Source organism: Ochotona curzoniae, unplaced genomic scaffold (assembly GCF_017591425.1).
Source record: "Ochotona curzoniae isolate NIBS_2020 unplaced genomic scaffold, NIBS_Ocur_1.0 contig_1014, whole genome shotgun sequence".
NCBI lineage: Eukaryota > Metazoa > Chordata > Mammalia > Lagomorpha > Ochotonidae > Ochotona > Ochotona curzoniae.
In genome coordinates this window covers 49,701,107-49,720,646 of record NW_024464920.1, presented here as the reverse complement: position 1 = coordinate 49,720,646, position 19,540 = coordinate 49,701,107, and the positions used below count along the sequence as shown (strand labels likewise).

The window sequence follows — 19,540 nt, the reverse complement described above, 5'->3', positions numbered from 1 at the left end:
TGAGCAGAACCCTCGGAAAAGGCTCCACAGCGGGGACCCAGGGATGACGTCAGGTGGCAGTTCCCCAAGCCCCGGGGAATGCACGCTTGGGAAGCTGGGCGCGGTTTTTCCTCTTGTATTCTCCTCTCCCCCAATTACAGGAAGAAGAAGATGTGTAAACAAGGGTCTCACTACCCCGATCAACTATGTAAACATCATCACTAATAAAATTTTTAAAAAAAATGTCTTCAGGAGAGAACTTCCCTCCCAGGGCCTGGCCTCCGCGGAAGGCAACAATGAAAAACGGAAGGCGAATCGCGGGTATTCGAGGTGTTCAGTGGGGCGGTGGTTAGGGGTCAGCGGGTGGCTCTGCCCCTCAGGTCTCCTGGCAGTCCTGCCGCCCTCCCGGGAAGGGCGTGAGAAGCCCCGGCGCGCAGAAGCAGGAAGCAGCCCGTCAGCCGAAATGCACGGAAAGTCTGGGGGACCCGGCCGCATGAAGCAGGTGCTCCCGGGTGGAGACGGACTGCGCAGGCGCGCGGGCGCGGGGGCGTGCCCTGGGGGCGTGGCCAGGGCGGGGACGAAGGAGAGCGGGTGGGCGTGGCCAGGGCGAGGATGAAGCACGGGGGCGGGGGCTTCGGGGCGTGGTCAGGGCGGGGACGAAGGAGAGCGCGTGCGCGGCGCCTCGGGGAGGGGCCTGCCGTCACGCGCGGCCCCGCCCCCTCGGCCTCCCTCGGCCTCCCGGAGGCGGCAACCGCTGCTGCTCGGCGCTTCCCGGTTGGCGGCGCCGGCTGCACCTCACTCTCTGGAGACCATGGGGGACCCCAGCAAGCAGGACATCCTGACCATCTTCAAGCGCCTCCGCTCGGTGCCCACGAACAAGGTAGCGGCCGCCGGGCGCCCTGTCATCCCAGACGCCGGACCCCGCGGGGCGGCCCCTGCGGGCGCCTGTGGCCGCGGCCGCGGGAGGAGGAGCCGGCCGGCCTGTGACACGTCGCACTGTGGAGCCGACGCCTGGGCCTCGCCCGGGTCCCGGCCGCGTCGCGCCCAGCCTCCGCTGGCGGCGAGGGGGTCCCCGTCGGGGGGTCGGGCGGGAGCGCGGGACCCCGAGCCGGGCACCTGGCGCTGCTGGCCCGGAGCATCCCGGGGCTGGGGACGGAGGTGCGCCCTGGGACGGTGGGAGATGGAGGGCGCGGGCACGAGCACCCCGGGACTCAGCCCTGGGGTCCCACACGGGGGGGAGGCTGCTGCTAGTCCCGACAGGAGTGAGGCCAGGGGCTCCAGCTGGTAGCCCGGGGCGCACGGGAAGCCAGGTGGCACCCATCCCCATGGAGTGTCCACAGGGTGCGTGTCCCGTAAAGCTGCCCAGGGGTGGCACCAGCTGCCACCTCGTCACCCCTGGGGTTTTCCCCTGCCTCCAGCACTTTTACAACATTTCCCACTGTCTGGGGATGTTGGGGGTGACGCATGGGTCTAAAGTGTCAGACATCCGTCGGAGTGGAACGGGAGGGTGCAAAGGGCTGTCGCGTCACCATCTGTCCCGGCTGGTCCCCACTGGCGCCTCCGAGATGGGAGCTCTGGGTGGAGGGCAAGTCGGTGTTTCTGCCTGCTGGTCGGGGGTGGGGGACGGATGGTCACAGCTCCCCTGAAAGCAAGGAAAGGGGCAAGCTTCCCCGGGCTGTGAGGTCACTGGGAGGGGGATTGTCTTTCTGTGCAGTCTTGGATGACAGGGCAGTTACCGCAAGTAGGTTGCTGCAGCTGGCCATATGGAAAGTGCCCCTCCGTGGGCTTTATTCCAGATGCGCCGCAGCAGCGTGGCATTTGCTGGACTTTGTCAGGGAGCAGACCTGGGTATGTGTGTGGGGAGTCACCGTGAGGAACTTGTGTGGGTGCGGGGTGGGGGGCACCCTCACCCTCACAGGCTGGGCACTGGCAGGCAGCTGTGCCCAGTGAGTACTCCAGGCAGCTGTCTGTTCCATCACAGCACTAGTGAGTGATGGCTGCTCGCAGTGACCTGCTGGACTTCACCGCTGGGATCCCTTAGTGGCCAAGGGCTTGGAACAATCACCTAAACAAAGATGGAGACTATTTCTAAAACAGTTTAAAAAAAAAAAAAACTTAAAGGCACATAGGTATCGAGTCCCCCCTTGGCCGGCTTATTCCCCAGTATCCCTCATGACCAGGGCTGCGAGAGGCCAGAGCCGAAAGCAGGGAAGGCCTGGGGCCCAGCCACCCATATGGGGCTAGTCTGAGTCCCGGCTGCCCCCTTTCCAGTCCAGCTCCTGCCAATGCTTCTGGAGAAGACCGGGACATGGCCCGGGACCCTGGACCCATATGGGAGACCCAGCCGGAGCTTTAGGCTCCGGGCTTTAGACTGGCCCCCAGCCCCAGGATGATTCAATAGTTAGCAGTGTTACCTCTGTGTGTGTGTGTGTGTGTGTGTGTGTGTGTGTGTGTGTCTTTCTGTAACTCTGCCTTTCAAATAAATAAGTCTTTGCCGGCATCCCATATGGTTCATGTCCTGGCTGCTCCATTCTGATCCAGCTCCCTTCTAGTGGCTAGGGAAAAGCAGTGGAAGATGGCCCAAGAGTTTGGGCCCCTGTCACCCACATGGCAGACTCCTGGCTTTGGGCTGGCCCAGACCTGGTCACTGCAGCCATCTGGGAAGTGAACAAGCAATGGAAGATACATCTTTCTCCCCCACTCTCTGTCTGTAACTCTCCCTTCAAAGATAAACAAAGAAATCTTAAAGAGCAAAAAAGAAGCTAGAAACTCATTCCAGGGCTCCTTAAAACATGGCATGGACCTCACTGCCTGCCCAGGATGTGTGCTGGAAGGGAGCCAGAGCAGAGGCCGAAGACTCGAGCCATGGGTTCCAGTTCAGGAGGTGGGCAGTGTTAACCGTTACGCCACATGCCAGCCCCGAAGGCAAGGTTCAAGAACATAACAGAATCAGGTAGCAATAAACATTTTTTAACTGGGGTTTCAAAAACAGCTTTAATAAATAGGAAATAGGCAAGACAGGGAAGACCCCGTGATTTGCCTGTAGAGCACTGGGTCCAGTTCTTCCAAGGGTTTGCTGTCCAGCCTGTGCGACCCTCCCGGCCGTCGCTGAGCACACATCAGGCAGCTGCCGGGGGCCACGCCCTAGGTGAAGCAGCAGGGCTACACAGTGAGCCCTCAAAGCTCCGGGGGTCCGTGTCAGGACCCACACAACACCAGGCTCCTCGGACACCCCAGTCTTTCAGATCAGGTGAGGCCTGGGTGCATCCTCCTGTAGCGTTAGCATCCCTCCAGAGGACTCCCAGGATGCTCGGTGAGCACCAGCTGAATAGCCGTTATGCTGTACTGCATGTTTTCAAAAGATGGTTTTTCTTGGGGCCAGCATGGTGGCTCAATAGGCTAATCCTCCACCTTATAGCACTGGCATTTCACGTGGCCTCTGGTTCTGGTCCCAGCTGCCCCACTTTCTACCTAGCTCCCTGCTTGTAGCCCGAGAAAGCAGCTGAGGATGGCCCAAAACCTTGGAACTTTGCACCCATATGGGAGACCCAGAAGAGGTTCCTGGCTCCTGGCTCCTGGCTTCTAATTGGCTTAGCTCTGCTTGTTGTGGCCTTTTGGAGAGTAAAACAACAGCTGGAAGGTCTGTCTGTCTCTCTCCTTCTCTCTGTAAATCACTTTTCAAACAAAAATAAAATTTAAAAGAGAAAGAGAGAAAATGTGTATTGGGTAGAATTTTAAACTTGAAGGCATTTGTTTTTAGGGCTTTCTGGGTCTCACATGGGTGGCTGGAGCCTGTGTCAGTGGAGGCGCACCTGCTGCCTCCCGGGCCTGTTAGCCGGAAGTGGGACTGGGAGTGTGGAGCCACTGGGACTTGAACCGGGCACTCCAGTAGGGGAGGGGGTATAACTCATTGCTTAGAATGCCCTGTCCCGTGCCGCCTTGCATTTGTATTTGTGTTTAAACAGTTTCCATCTGGGTCATTCGAATCTGTGTGACGGACCTACAAGTGCAGCGCCTGCTGTGTGCACTGGTGGCCACGATACGGCGCCTGAGCTCGTAATCCAAGGCCCCAGGACGGGTGGACAGACAGACAAGGGACCGAGTGGCGTTTTTTGCTGTAGTGAAGAGCTGGCCCTGCCAGCAGGTGGCCCTCTTCCTGTTGGCTCCTTAGTTACAGACTGGCTTTGTGACTTTGAAAGCTCCGAGGAATTTCAAGATGAGGTATAGAGCATAAGGTCAACTGTGGCCATTCAGGGTACTGGCCCCATGTGGCTAAATAGACTACACATGTGCCTGTCCAGCCAGGCGCTGACCAGTTGGTAGGAGGTACCTTCTTAGAGGCCCATGAGAACATCAACAGTCAATGTTCAGAATTTCTAGAACAGTTACTGTTTTCGTAAGTTAAGCAGAACCAGTCACCAGTGAAAAGCTCTCGATTGGTCATCACCGTAGATGGGGTGCTGTGCTCACAAAACCGTATATTGCCTTTAGGATTCCCCATTAACCTGGGTGCCGCCCCTGCTGGCAGAGCCCTGTCTTCCAGCAAGAGCAGCCTTGAAGCGGCCCTGGGAGAGTGCAAACCTGAGTGGCTCAGGAGCCTCGCCCTGTCTGTGTGGTTATCTGCTGTGGTATCATGTTCCCACCGATTCAGATCTCCACCCACCAGGAGCAGGCGATCGCGTTGCAGGGGCCCTTGAGCTGGCCAGTCCTGGCCCCTGCTCTCCCGGGGCTATGTCAGCTGAGGGCTCCCTCACTGCCTCCTACAGCCAGCTCAGCCACCCCTGGTAGAGGGAGGATGGTGCTTACACAGGGCAAGGGTGGTGGGAGGCAGCCTGTTGTAGAGTGTGGCTGCCACGCCTGCCAGGAGCACCTGCCACCTGGGACATCCTTGCTGGCCGCCGGAGGACAAGGGCTGGAGCCTTCTGTGCTGTGCCGGGCAGAGTGTCGCAGAGACCAGAGCACGAGCGTGGGGCATGGCTTGTTAGAGCACACACCCTGATCATCGGTGGTGATGTGTGAATGACAATTACTTTGATGGGTAGGACAGGATTACAGGACAAGAGGTTGAGGTTGGGGGCTTACATGAGCCAATGAGCCCTCCCAGCAGCCAGGGCGAATCACCAAGGCCAAGCAGGCCCCAAGCCCAGTGTGGGCTGTGCCCACGGGGTGCCTCATGTGCCAGCAGGGACCCCCTGGTGACCAAGGCTTCTGTCTTCCTGCCAGGTGTGCTTTGACTGTGGTGCCAAGAACCCCAGCTGGGCCAGCATCACCTATGGCGTGTTCCTGTGTATTGACTGCTCGGGCTCACACCGCTCGCTGGGCGTCCACCTGAGCTTCATCCGGTGAGTGAGTGACTCCCACCCCGACCCTCGGGCACGGCCACCGCACAGGCCGAAGATGCCTTCGCCTCGTTGCTTTGTTCGCTTTGATGCAAACAAGAAAAACAGGTTGGGGCCCAGGTTAAGCTGCTGCCTGTGATGCTGTCAGCCCATCTGGCCACCTGTTTGAGTCCTGGCTGCTTCGCTTCTGATCCGCTCCCTGCTGCTGCACCTGGGAAAGTGGCCAAGGAAGAGCCAGGAGCCTGGGCCCCGCCATCCTGGCTTTGAAGGGCATCTCCTATCTGTAGGTCAAGGCTGGTTGTGTGGGCGCCTCCCGTGAGCAGAGGACTACTCCTCCCTCTGATGCTGGGGAGAGGTGGGTGGGGCCTGTGTGGAGCTTCCACTTGAGAGAACAAGCCCGGGGGGCTGGGGCAGCTGGGAAGTAAAGAAACTGGAATCATCAGAGAACAAATTGGCAGGTGCCCAGGCTGGCTGAGGGCCTGGCTGCCGAGCGAGGCCTGTGGTCAGCCCCTGGGCCCTGCCAGGTGCTTTCTGCAGGCCCCACCCCATGGCAACAGGGTTGCAGTGCCAGGGTGTGCGTGCACAGGGCGGATCCATCGCAGTCGCAAGGTGCTTGGTGTGTTAGCTCCACCCTGTGGCAGTAGACCCAACTTTCCAGATGCATGGAGTTCCCTTTGGAGCTCCTGTGTGGAGGCCGAGTCCATGAGTGCCCCTGGTCGCGGTTGAGGAGACGGAGTTATTGTGTGTGTTGCTCATTGCTTGAGGAGCATGCATCAGTCCTTTCCTTTTTCTTAGACTCTGGTTCTAGAATATTCTGTGTGTGTGTGTATCTCTCCATCTCTGTAGTAGTGACTTCTAAATAAATAAATAGAAAATATAGACTGCAGCATAATAAAGGTACCTGTTTAAAAATAAATAAATAAAATGTATCGGGAGCAGCGCTGTGGTGTAGTAAAGTAAGCCCCTACTGGTAGGCCACCATCCCATATGACTGCGGGTTCCTGTCCCAGCTGCTCCACTTCCCATCCAGCTCCCTGCTTGTGGCCTGGGAAAGCAGTCGAGGACGGAACAAAGCCTTGGGACCCTGCACCCACGTGGAGACCTGGAAGAGGTTCCTGGCTCCTGGCTTTGGATCAGCACAGCACCGGCCATTGCAGTCATTTGGGGAGTGAATCAACAGACGAGGATCTTGCTCTCTGTTTCTCCTCTTCTCTGTGTATCTGACTTTGCAATAAAAATAAATAAATCTTTAAAAAATCTTTATAGAAAGATTCATTTAGTTATTTGTAAGAACAACGCTGAGCAGACAGAACAAGGTCTTGTATTCTATGATTCACTCCTGAGATGGCTTAGCGGCCTGAGCTGGACCTGGCTGGAGCCAGGAGCTGGGTCTCCCCCCGAGCTCGTTGGCAGGAAGTTGGATCGGAAGAGAAGTTGCGAGCTCAAACCAGCGCTCTCAAGTGGGCTACGAACATTCCAGACTGTGGCTTGACCCTGCCGTGCCCTGGACTGCCCATTCTCCATTCTGAGGCATTAGGTGTGTTCATAGTGCATGACTCTCACCCGGTCTGCAGGACTCCTCATCCTGTGAGCAGCCTTTTGGGGCTGGCCACTTCCCCCGACAGCCCCTGCTCTACTTCTGAGTCCGTGACCACTGCCAGGACCTGACTCGGCGCTGCATTACGTTCGGCAGAGTGTCCTCAAGCGGCCTCCGTGTCGCTGCAGGTGTCGGTGGTCCGCGTGACGGCCAGCGGGAAGATTTCTCTCTCTCTCTTTTTAAGATTTATATATGTTTTTCATTAGAAAGAATCATAGAAAGGAGAAACAGAAAAATCTTCCATTTGCTAGTTCACTCACCAAGTGGCCATTAACAGCTGGCCAGAACTGGGCCCGGCGTAGTGGCGCAAATGGTTAAGGTCCTCACCCATATGGGCGCCAGTTCTATCCCGGCAGCCCCGCTTCCCTTCCAGCTCCCTGCTTGTGGCCTGGGAGAGCAGTGGAGGACGGCCCAAAGCTTTGGGACCCTGCACCCGCGTGGGAGACCCGGGAAGAGGCTCTTGGCTTTGGATCGGCATAGCATCGGCCCATTGCGCTCACTTGGTGAGTGAATCATTGGACGGAATATCTTCCTCTCTGTCTCTCCTCTCTGTATATCCACCTTTCCAATAAAAAATAATAAAAATAAATCTTTAAAAAAAAAAAACAGCTGGCCAGAACTGACCCAAATCAGGAGCCAGAAGCTTCTTCCGGGTCTCCAACATGGGTGCAGAGTCCCAAGGTGGGCTGTTCTCAACTGCTTTCCCAGACCACAGGCAGGGAGCTGGATGGGAAGTGGAACAGCCAGGATATGCCCAGATGGGATCCCAGTACATGTAAGGTGAAAACTTTAGCTGCTAGGCTACTGTGCTGGCCTCCAAATTTATTTGTTTTTATTTGAAAGGCAGAGTTACAGAGAAGGGGGGGAGAGAGAGGAAAAAAGGAGAAAAAGAAAAAAGAAGGAATAAGGAACGAAGGAAGGAAGGAACGAAGGGAGATTGATCTATTGTCCATTAGCTGGTTCACTGCACCAGCTGGCTGGAGATGTACTGGATTCTGAGTCCAGCTGGCAATGCCTCAGCAGGCCTGACCTGACAATTGCAGGACGCACCCCACGTCTGCCTTCTCAGATACAAGATCTGCAAATATTGTCTCTCCTTGTGCGAATTGCGTTTTTATTCGTTGATATTCTTCCCTAATGTTCGTGGAGACAATTTGTCTTTCGTTGCCATCCCAGGTCCTGCAGAGTCCGTGTCACAAAGCTCTGAGGTTGTTTTCTCTGAAGGTTATAGGTGCTGTCCATTTTGAACTAACGTTAGTTTCCTGTTCATGTCAGTTAATGTGTTTTTTTTTTTAAGACTTATTTATTTTTATTGCAAAGTCAGATATATAGAGAAGAGTAGAGACAGAGAGGAAGATCTTCCATCCAATGATTTACTCCCCAAGTGACCGCATCGGCTGGTGTTGTGCAGATCTGAAACCACGATCCAGGAACCTCTTCCGGGTCTCCCACGTGGGTGCAGGATCCCAAGGCTTCGGGCCGTCCTCAACTGCTTTCCCAGGCCACAAGCAGGGAGCTGGAAGGGAAGCGGAGCCGCCGGGATTGGAACTGGTGCCCATATGGGATCCTGGCATGTTCAAGGCGAGGACTTTAGCCGCTAAGCCACTGTGCTGGGCCCCTTGTCAGTTAATGTTAATGAGGTGAGAGCACACCATTAGGCTCCTGGGTGTAGGTAGTCTGTTTTCCCAGCATGCTTTGTTAGGAAGACTGTCCCTTCTCCAGTGAATTTGGGGTTTGTTCATGTACTTTTGTTTCCAGACTGGCAACTGTGTGTTAACATATGGTAACTCACCGTTTCCCAGGTGAGCAAGGTTGCGTGGCAGCTGTCCGCACTTGCCTTCCTGCTTGGCTAGGCCCTTTCCCTGCTGCCAAGTGCCTCCCTCACGGCCTGGCCCTCGCTCTGGCTGGCACCGCAGCATCCACCAGTGCAGGTGAGGCCAGGCCCTCCGGGTTCGAGGGTGGGATTGACCCCGAGCTAGGTGGCTGGGTGAGCAGCCTTTTAGAACACTACCTCTGCCTGGATGCCAGAGGTCACCGTGGCCAGAGGGGCCTTCCAGGGCCAGGCTGGGCCGAACTACGGCTGAGTGTCATTCGTGTTGTGTTATTTCAAAGCAGATTCTTTTTGAAGATTCTGTATTTATTTGTTTTTTTTTTTTTAAAGATTTTTATTTTTATTGGAAAGGTGGATATACAGAGAGGAGAGACAGAGAGGAAAATCTTCCGTCCGATGGTTTACTCCCCAAGCGGCTGCAACGGCTGGAGCTGAGCCAATCTGAAGCCAGGAGCTTCTTCCAGGTCTCCCACATGAATGCAGGGTCCCAAGGCTTTGGGCAGTCCTCAACTGCTTTCCCAGGCCACAGGCAGGGAGCTGGAAGGGAAGTGGAGCAGCCAGGATTAGAACTGGCGCCCATATGGAATCCCAGCACGTACAAGGCAAGGACTTTAACCACTACACTATTGCCAGGCCCAAGGTTCTGTATTTATTTGAAAGGCAGAGTTGCAGAGAGAGAGAGAGAGAGAGAGAGAGAGAGAGAGAGAGAGAACATGAGAGCTAGTGCTCTTCCATCCACTGGCTCAGCACCACCCCATATTGGCCCAATAGCCAGGTGTGGACCAAGCTTTAATTGGGAGCCTGGCACTCCATCTGGGTCTCCCACGTGGGTGCAGGGCCCAAGCCTCGGGCCATCCTCCACTGCTTTCCCAGGGGAATTACCAGGGAGCTGGTTTGGAAGTGGAGCAGCCAGGACCCATCCAGATGGGATGTTGACTTTGCAGGTGGTGGCTTAACTTGCAGTACTACAATGGCGGCCCTGGTGACTGACTTTGTTAGGTGGGGGAGTGGTCTGATTTTTAAAAGAATTTTACTGACTGAAAAAAAAAATCACACACACAAGCTCACTGGGAAAAAAAACATCTAGGCAGCTCTGCACTGCGTGAAGTAAAGTGAGGGTGCCCGCTCTGGAATGTCCTCCCCGTCTCGTCCCCGCCCCTCCTCTCCAGCCACACACACAAACTTTTCTCTCACACGAAGGCACAGGCAATCCCCAGGCTTGACCTCTGTTGACAGTATAGCCTACTGTTTATTTTGGTTTTTTTTAAAAAGATTTATTTATTTTTATTGCAAAGTCAGATATACAGAGAGGAGGAGAGACAGAAAGGAAGATCTTCCGTCCAATGATTCACTCACCAAGCGGTTGCAACGGCCGGAGCTAAGCTGATCTGAAACCAGGAGTCAGGAACTTCTTCCAGGTCTCCCATGCAGGTGCAGGGTCCCAAAGCTTTGGGTCGTCCTCGACTGCTTTCCCAGGCCACGAGCAGGGAGCTGGATGGGAAGCGGGGCCACTGGGACCAGAACCGGTGCCCATATGGGATCTGGTGCATGCAAGGTGAGGGCTTTATCTGCTAGGCCTTCTTCTTCTTCTTCTTCTTCTTCTTCTTCTTCTTCTTCTTCTTCTTTTTTAAGAAATTTATTCATTTATTATTCGAAAGGCAGATTAAATTTACAAAGAGAAGGAGATAATGAGAGAAAAATCTTCCATCTGCTGGTTCGCTCCCCAAGTGGCCACAGCAGTGGAGCTGAGCCAATCTGAAGCCAGGAGCCAGGAGCTTCTTCTGGGTCTCCCACATGGGTGCAGGGTCCCAAGGTTTTGGGCCGTCCTCTACTGCTTTCCCAGACCACAAGCAGGGAGCTGGATGGGAAGTGGGCAACCTGGACATGAACCAGTGCCATGGGATCCTGGCACTTGCAAGGTGAGGATTTAGCTATTGAGCCATTTTGCCAGCCTGGTATATTTCTTTAAAGTGGAGTTTTACAAAGTTAAAATTCCACCTGAACACTGTTACAGAGGAAATAATTTACCAGCTGTGACGTCTTCTGAGCAGACGGGGGAAGGAAGGTGAGGAGGACCCGGAAGCAGCCGCTGCCCTGCTCCTAAGCACGCCCAGCTGTTCCCAGAGCCACAGCCCTGTTTGTCCTTCAGCTCGCTGGGCATGTGCAAGGAGAAGGGGTCCCCAGCATTGATCAGGGTGGACGAAGGGCTTGCTAGGACACAGCACGGATGGGAAGGCAGAGTTGTGCCCAAGAGGTGGACACGGAGCCTTGGGCCTGCCTGGAGGAAGGGGCAAGCAAGGTGGGCATGAGGAGGGACCAGCGGCAGGGAGCATAGCACCTGGGAGACAAGGCAGGGGAGATAGAGGCCAGCACTGGAGCCTGGAGGACAAGAAGGAGAGGCAGGGAAAGGGGAACTGCCTCTTGGCAGTGGTGTGCACAGACCAAGGGCAGCCAGCGTCAGAGTGGGTGATGCTGTGTAGGACCTCGGCTGCTAGGATTGGGCTTCCACGGGGCTCCCTGGCCCTCGAGGGGTGACCCTGCAGTGGGCCGAGCAGGAGGCAGCCCCATGCAATGCCACGGCTATGGCCGAGACCTGTCCTCTGTGGCTCTGGGACCTTCCTTGCTTAGCCCATCTTTGTTTCCCCTCCCTCAAAGGCAGCTGGAAAGACGCTAGCACGCAGAGGAGCAGGTGAGCGGGCTAATGGAAAGCTCCACCTGGACATGCTGACCGTGACCGTCTGGAGGTCACAGGAGGAGAGCTGTTTCAGGTGGAAAGGCAGTGCTTTGGGCTGGTGCAGGAGCGTGGGGCGTCCCATGTGGAGGCCTCCGGTCAGTGCTGCTCCGCTTTGTTTCCGTTCCCTCCTGGTGGCCTGGGAGAGCAGTGGAAGCTGGCCCCTGCACCCACGCATCTGAATGAGGCCGCTTTGGCCATTGAGGGCTGCCAGAGCCCAGCAGGCACCTGAGCAAGTCCTCCCAGGCTTCGAGAACAGCTGACTGCTCCACCTTTGCTGCGAAATCAGAAAGTCTAACAGACTGTTTTTCTTTTTTGCCTCTTTGTCTTTGAGAGCTGTTTCTTACCAAGTGTGGTTTAATTTTTACTTTTTGCACATCACATGAAGTAGATCTGCCACTGTGTATTCATATTAATCTCCAACAGGCTGTTTGCTTCAAAATAGCTTCCTAATGTACCCAAAGATTAAACAATATCAACAGGTAGATGAATTCACACGGGAGGGAGCCAGCCTCAGGCTCAGCCTTTGAGAACCGGTCTGCTTGCTTGAGGCTGAACTCCACTTTCAACCCAGTTTCTGCGGGTGCCTGTCTGGTGGCTGGGTGCCAGGATGGGAGCAGGTGATGGTTGGCCCAGGCCCCCTGCCACCCAGGGGGAGACCTGAATTGGATTCTGGGCTCCTGGCTTCGGTCTGGTGCAACCCAAGCTGTTGGAGACTTTTGGGGATGAATCAGCAAATGGAATACCTCTGTGTCTTTCAAGTTAAGTGAAAAAAAAAAAAAAGAAAGAAAGAAAAGAAAATTAGCAGAGGGAAGGGCAGCACAGAAGGAAATGGAGGGCAGCTCTGACGTCCCTGCTTGGTGCCTTGCCCACTTCGTAAAGGCCACTGTGCTTATTGCCCGTTCCAAATACCCACGACACTTGGAGGCCATGTGGGGCAGGCTCTGCTGGATCGGTGCACTGTGAGGACTGAGCGAGCTGCCGATCTCACTGCCCCTCGGAGCCCTTGGCAGATGTGCCTCTGCCGCCTCTGCTCTCACGTGACCCAGAGCTGAGCAGGTAGGAAGGGGGCGGCTGGGGCTGCCTGCAGCTTTTGCTTCAGGAACCTTAAATCCTGTGAGTCTTCCCTGCTGTGGGGGTATTGATAACTGGTAGGCCCTTCCAGCACCCAGGAGTGGGTGCCAGTGTCTGTAGCACTGGCATCTCATACAGTGCACCAGGTGAAGTCCAGGCTGCTCCACTTCTGAGCCAGCTCCCTGCTGATGCACCCGGGAAAGCGGCAGTGTCCAGTGCTTGGGTCCCTGCACCCGCATGGCAGACTAAAGAAGCTGGAGCCTGGCTTCTGCCAGACTCACTCTAGCTACTGTAGCCATTTGAAGATTGAGTCAGTGAGTGAACAGTGTGTGTGTGTGTGTGTGTGTGTGTGTGAGAGAGAGAGAGAGAGAGAGAGAGGGAGAGAGACCCTCTTGCTGTCATTCTGCCTTTCAAGTAGACGTTGTCTGGGCTGCTGGCATCCTGTATCAGAGCCCGCCAGGTTCTAGTCTGCTCATCCTGGGAGGCCTGGATGAGTCCCGGCTCCTGGCTCGGTCTGACCCTGCCCTGGGCATCTCTGCAGCCCCTCGTCAGCACAGGTGACAGTGAACAGGACAGCCGCCGGAGGAGGTGTAAACAATGCCTTAGTGAGGGTAGAATCATGTTGCCAGATTCTGCTCAGACCCCTCCAGGGATGGGAGCAGTGTGGGGATGTGTTCCCACAAAATCCAGGGCATGCGAAGGAGCTGAAGTGCTGCTGGCTTGGCACAGCCACCGCTTGGGCCTGGCAGGGGAGAACTGGTCATCGGGACCGTTGGAACCTTGACCTGGGGAAGGGTGAGTGGCCAGCGGCTGTGTGCCTCCACGGGTCCACTGAGGCATGCTGGAGTGTGTGTCCCTGTCAGCACAGACTGACAGTCCTTCAGGATGCATTCTCGGTGTCTGGGGAAAGAGATGTGACGCTCTGGAATTTTCTCTCCGGGCAGGTCCACAGAGCTGGATTCCAACTGGTCCTGGTTCCAGCTGCGCTGCATGCAGGTCGGAGGAAACGCCAATGCTGTGAGTGTGTGTGTGGGCACCAGGGTGCAGGGCGTGCTGGGGAGCCAGGGTGCAGGGTATGCTGGGGAGCCAGGGTGCAGGGTGTGCTGGGGAGGCTGGCAACCCACATGGTCAGGGGCCAGGGTGCAGGCCAAGTGACCACAGCTTCCTGGTGACTGAGTGTTGGCATGTAGAATGGGCTGCTTGTACTTGGTTCATAGCTAACTTAATAAATCTACAAATTAAAACACTGCTCTTTATTATAGCAGATATGTTAATTCACAAACTTAATAGCATTGTTCGATTTTCAGTTTATTACAACCTTAGAAGTAAGGATTCTAAAAGAATAAGAAGTGAGGCTTCTTTAACCCCATTTAGAAACCTGGTTAATGTATCCTGGGCCCTGCATGTTAGTGACTGGTTTAATAGTTTGGTCCACTTGCCACCAGCCAGCCAGGCGACGGCCACGTCTCCCCAGCCACACACCAGTGTGCGCTCCGCACAGCCGCCCGGCGCACACTGGGTCGGCCGAGTTCCCTTATATATGCTGTTAAAGGGAGAATAAGAAACCAAATTTGTAGATTTGTACACACTTGAAATAAAAATTGTATCTAGCATTAAGTTATAAAGCTGAAATACTAGTTTTCAAGATGTCTGATTCCCTTAAATCAGTGTTTTCAACCTTTCCCCTTTTTTGCTCCCAAGCAGAAGAGTTTAATTAACTGGATTAATTTTAAGCTTAAATTGGGCTTAATAATGGACTTGTGGCCCAGCTGATTAAGTTATTGCCTGGGACAACCGTGTCCCATATTAGAACTCCTGCTTCTAGTCCTGGCTACTCCACTTCCTGTTCAGGTCCCTGCTGAAGACAGCAGAGCTGGCTCAGGGACTTGGGGCCCTGTCTGCTCCGTGGGGGGCTCGGTGGGAGCTCCTTGCTCCCCGCTTAGGGCCGGCTTGGTCCCAGCTATCACAGGCATTCGAGGAAGGATCCAGAATATCTACCCACTGCTCTGTCTGTTGCTCTGCCTTTCCAATCAATAAATTTTAAATAAAGAAAGAAGTTAGAGTCCAGCACTGCGGCACAGCAGGGTAAGCCACTGCCTGTGACACTGGCATCCCACATAGGTTCCACTTCAAGTCTTGGCTGCTCCACTTATGGCCCAGCTTCCTGCTAATGTGGCTGGGAAAGCAGCAGAGGCTGGTTCAAGTGCTTGGACCCCTGCACCCATGTGGGAGACCCGGAAGAAGCTCCTGGCTCCTGGGCTGTGGCCATTGGTTCACTCCCCAAGTGATTGCAATGGCTGGAGCTGAGCCAATCCGAAGCCAGGAGCTTCTTCCAGGTCTCCTACACAGGTGCAGGGTCCCAAGGCTTTGAGCTGTCCTCAACTGCTCTCCGAGGCCATAGGCAGGGAGCTGGATGGGAAGAGGAACTGCCGGGATTAAAACTTGCGCCCATATGGGATCCCAGTGCGTTCAAGATAAGGACTTTAGCCACTAGGCCACTGCGCCGGGCCCACTATCTGTGATTCTGCCTTTCAGATATGTAAATAAGTCTTTTAATTAATTAACAAAAATAAAAAATAAAATAAAAATTAATTAATAGGATTTAATGTCTCTATAATGAGAGGATTAAATATGAAAGCATGTACTTTTGTTAGGCGCTGGCAAGTTTTGGCAGGCCAGGGACCATCATAATAAACATCAGATTTTTTTCCTTTAAGTAAGAAAACTTTTGCCCTTTTTCTCAGGGACCTTGTTAGAAACCCCTGCCCGTTGTCTGGTGGGAAAGTGTGTATGTGAACTTTTCGCGACGTGTAAATGGGTGTATTTTGGGCTGGTGTCACCTCCCAGACTCCCTTTGGCTGGGTCACATGGTCTCAGCGTCGGGCTGAGCGTGGTGTTTGTTAACCTGCGCCCCTCCCTCCACAGTCTTCATTTTTCCATCAACACGGCTGCACCACCAGTGACACCAACTCCAAGTACAGCAGCCGCGCTGCGCAGCTCTACAGGGAGCGAGTCAAGTCGCTGGCCACCCAAGCCACGCGGAAGCACGGCACCGACGTAGGTCCCACGAGGGGCGGCTGGCTCCTCCTGAGCAGCTGGTCATCCCAGGCAGGGGCGCTGCTGGCCAGGGTGCGAACAGCGCATAGCTGAGCCCAGTCGGGTGGCGGCAGGGAACTCAAGGCACCGTGTCGTCAGCCAACCCTAGCGTGGGTTTCTGCTCTGAGTCGCCTTATCTGACACACATGGTTGACTCACGAACACAGGGCTGTGACCCTGCCCAATTGAAGCTTCTGGAACATGTGCTTGCCGCCAAGGCACGCTGCAGGCCACGGGCGCTCAGCGCGTGGGGGCCACCTTAGCGGCAGAAAGCACACATGTGGCGCGTGAAGCATGGAGCTGACCTCATGATGGACGCCTGCTTCTGCCCACACAGGGATGCACTGTCGCCCTCTCAGTTCAACAGGGCGTGCACTTAGTGCCATTCATTTCTGTTGCTGCAAACTTGTCTGCAAGTTAACTAAAAACACCGTGGCCAGGTGGCGCTGGCCTTGACCAGCAGGCGAATCCATCCAGGTGGGCCCTGAGAATTGGGAGGTCCTGGGGTCTCCTTCCATATACGCGGCTGCTGTCGCTGGGTTCCTGACTCCTCCGGCTTTGGAAGCAGGACTTTCTGGATGGATCCGTTGCTGACGTGCTCCCAGGAGTGGGCTGCAGAGTCTCCAGGGGAGAGGAAGGGAGAGTGAGCTGGCAGCCCTGGGTGGTCATCAGGGCACTGAGTTCGGGCTGCATTCTCTTCCAGCTGTGGCTCGATAGCTGTGTGGTCCCGCCCGCGTCCCCACCACCGAAGGAGGAAGACTTCTTTGCAGCTCACGTGCCTGCCGAGGTCAGTGCTCATGCTGTGTTTCCCCTAGCTCCGGCAGGAAGCCAGCCCGCTGCGCCCCTGGAGTGACAACTCGGAGAAACAGTGGCTTAACTGGGATGAGCCGGAGCGACCAGAGCGGCTCAGTGGTCTGGGGTGACGTGGCTGCGAGCCCAGGCTCTGGCTCGGCTCTCCTGGCCAGGGAAGAGCAGTGTCTCCTCAGGGCACTGCAGAGTGTGCTGGGACCCCAGCGGGGGCGAGCGGGGGTCCCGCTCCTCATCGGCCTCCGGCAGCCCGGAACTTTGGGTTGATTGAGAACTAGGGCACTTGTTGCCTCTTTGCACCCTGGTTTTGCTGTGAGTTTGACACTGACCCAAGTCTGTTTTGAGAACTGGAGGCAGCAGTGCACAGGACCAACAGCGAGAGCCCCGATGGGGCTGTGCCCTGTCGCCTCTGCCGGCTCAGCTGAAGCCTGCCCTGCCTTCCCCGTGGCACTGAGCAAGGGACGCTGGAGCCTCAGGAGTGTCTCTCGGACTTGGAAGAGGCTCCTGGCTCCCAGCTTGAAGCAGCCCAGCCGTCGTGGGCATTTGGGGAGTGAGCCAGCAATGGGAGGTCTTGGTGGGTGTCACTCTGCCTTTCTGATAAGGAAAGGTGTCATTGGGCCGCCTCGTCCGCTCGCTGAGGGCCCACGTGAGGTGTAATGCCATTCCACCCCAGCTGCCTGCCACGTGCTCCTCGGGAAGCAGCAGGTTCCTGGGTGCTTGAACCCTTGCTTCCAGGTAGAAGGCCAAGGTTGAGTCTTTTTTTTTTTTTTTAAGATTTATTTATTTGTATTTCAAAGATAGAGTTACAGAGAGAAGATGAGCAGCCAGGACTCGAACTGACACCCATATAGGATGCTAGCACTGCAGGTGGAGGCTTAACCTACTATGTCATGGTGCCGGCCCCACCCCCATTTATTTATTTAAGATTTATTTGAAAGGCAGAGTTACAGAGAGAGACAATTTCTATTCATTCACTCTCCAGATGGCGACTATGACAGGCCCTGGGACACGGTGAAGCCAGGAGCCAGGAACTTCATCAAGTTCTCCCACATGGGTGGTAGGGGCCAGGTGCTTGGGCCGTCTTCTGCTACATTCCCAGGTGCATCAGCAGGGAGCTGCATCCGGGACTTGAACCAGCTCCCGTATGGGATGCCAGCATTGCAGACGGTGGCTCAATGTGTCCCGTGTCCTTACCTGCCCCAGGCTCCTGGCTCTGCCCTGGCCCAGGCAGCACTGTCGTTGCATCTAGGGAGGAAACCAGCAAGTGGAACGTCTCTGCCCTTTAAATAAATAAGAAATAAGTAATGTACTTTTAAAAAAGAACAAAAGAGTCAAGTGGACAGACCCTCTCTGCAGCTTCAGGTCACCGAGGCTGTCCAACGCTCACAGTGCTTTGTTCCCAAGCGCATTCAGGGACAGCCCTGACGCATGTCTCCATGGACGTGCTGGCTGGGCCTGGTGAGCTGTCAGCACCCCCTGGTCTGCCCCGTCTGCTAACACTTCTCTCCCTTTGCCCCAGCTCGCCAGCACAGCCTGGGCATCTGTGCAGCCGGAGTTGCCTCCTTCCACAGCAAAGGCCGTGGTGACAATGCCAGAAAGCAGTGAAGGTAAGGCGTGGGGAGCCCCCGTGCATAGCGCGGCACCGTGACGCTGCGGGTGTCGGGTGCAGGTCCTGCCGGGTTAGCACAAGTCCACACAGAACAGACTGGAGGAAGCTGCACACGGACTAGGATCTTGCTTTTCTGAAAGAGAAACAAAAGCATACACAAGTGAAGCTTCTTGTTTTAAGGATTATTTTGTGGGCGGTGTGATGGCTCAGCAGAACCCTCACCTTACACGTGCTGGGATCCCACGTGGGCACTGCTTCTTGCTCCAGCCACTTCACTTCCCATCCAGCTCCCTGCCGGTGGCCTGGGAAAGCAATCAAGGACAGCCCAAAGCCTTGGGACCCTGCACCCGTGTGGGAGACGGAAGAAGCTCCTGACTTTGGATTAGCTCAGCTGGCTGTTGCAGCCACTTGGGGAACTGACTCAGAAATCTTTCTCTGTCTCTCCTTTTCTCTGTAGATTTGCCTTTCCAATAAAAATAAATATATATATTTTAAAAAGTATTTTATTTATTGGAAAGAGTTACAAAGAGAGAGAGGGAGAAATGACAGAGGTCGTCCACCTGCTGACTCACTTCCCAAGAGGCTGTAACAGCCAGGGTGGACCAGACCGGAGCCTGAGCAGGGGACCAGGGCACAGTGGCAGGGAGCAGGATCGGAAGTGGAGCATCGGAGCCTCAAACTGATGCCCATGCAGGAAGCTGGCACTGAGAGTAGGGCAACTCTCTGTAACGCTGCTGTTCAAGTAAATGAAATCTTTGAAGAGAAGTGCAGCCTATTAGCCAGGGGCTGAATTAAAATGGCAGTAATTAAAGTGACTGCTAATATTCTTCCTATGGAAAGGCACTTAATTAAAAAAAATATATGCTTATGTTCAAGTAAACTTTAGATGTCAGGACATGCAACCACGGGGTGGCTGTGGATGGGATTGGTCAGCTGTGTGCCCAGGCACGCGGGCTTGCTCTGTGTTCCCTGCTAGCTGCGGAGTACTTTTTGCGTTAATGTCGGTGTTTCCAACGTGCAGGTGGACCAGAAGTGGGGCCAAGCGTGGAAGGCCTCAATGCCCCTGTGAGGGCCGCCTCGGGTAAGAGCCCGGGACACTCCCCTGCTGCGATGGCGAGCTGCACCCAGCAGCGCGCTCTCTTCCTGCGACTGCCGAGGGTGCGGCTGCACTGTGCCAGCCGGGTCACCGCGCAGCAGGCCCAGTGACGCCTGGGACGCAGGCAGTACGCCCACCCCCTCTCTGCGCACGCAAGAACTCGGCATTTGCATGTTCCTCTGATGTTACGGCAGATGAACTTAATCATTAATTTCTCATTATCGTGAATTCTGATCTGAAACAGATGCGTGTGAACCCACCCAAGTTGGAAAGTAGATGGAAAATGGCTCAAGGATTAGAAATGGTCCTCGCTGGCGGTTGGGGGTCAGCTCTGTGGCCCCTAGACAGATCAGAGAACCGGGGGCGGGGTGGGGGAGGGGA

The 19,540-nt window shown here is 55.2% G+C and overlaps 1 protein-coding gene across 3 annotated transcripts in view; it reads left to right on the top strand.

The window, feature by feature from the left end:
* The first annotated feature begins 706 nt into the window (after nucleotides 1-706).
* ARFGAP3 (ADP ribosylation factor GTPase activating protein 3) overlaps nucleotides 707-19,540 on the top strand; it is a 33,237-nt gene continuing 14,403 nt past the window's right edge. For 2 of the 3 annotated variants that reach the window (XM_040987169.1, XM_040987162.1), the window contains exons 1-7: nucleotides 707-859; nucleotides 5,203-5,321; nucleotides 13,496-13,568; nucleotides 15,477-15,608; nucleotides 16,351-16,434; nucleotides 17,974-18,061; nucleotides 19,085-19,144. In XM_040987169.1, coding sequence (XP_040843103.1) covers nucleotides 791-859; nucleotides 5,203-5,321; nucleotides 13,496-13,568; nucleotides 15,477-15,608; nucleotides 16,351-16,434; nucleotides 17,974-18,061; nucleotides 19,085-19,144 — 625 coding nt within the window. In that variant the 5' untranslated portion in view covers nucleotides 707-790. The remainder of the gene's footprint in view (nucleotides 860-5,202; nucleotides 5,322-13,495; nucleotides 13,569-15,476; nucleotides 15,609-16,350; nucleotides 16,435-17,973; nucleotides 18,062-19,084; nucleotides 19,145-19,540) is intronic. The other variant, XM_040987178.1, reaches the window with a different exon arrangement.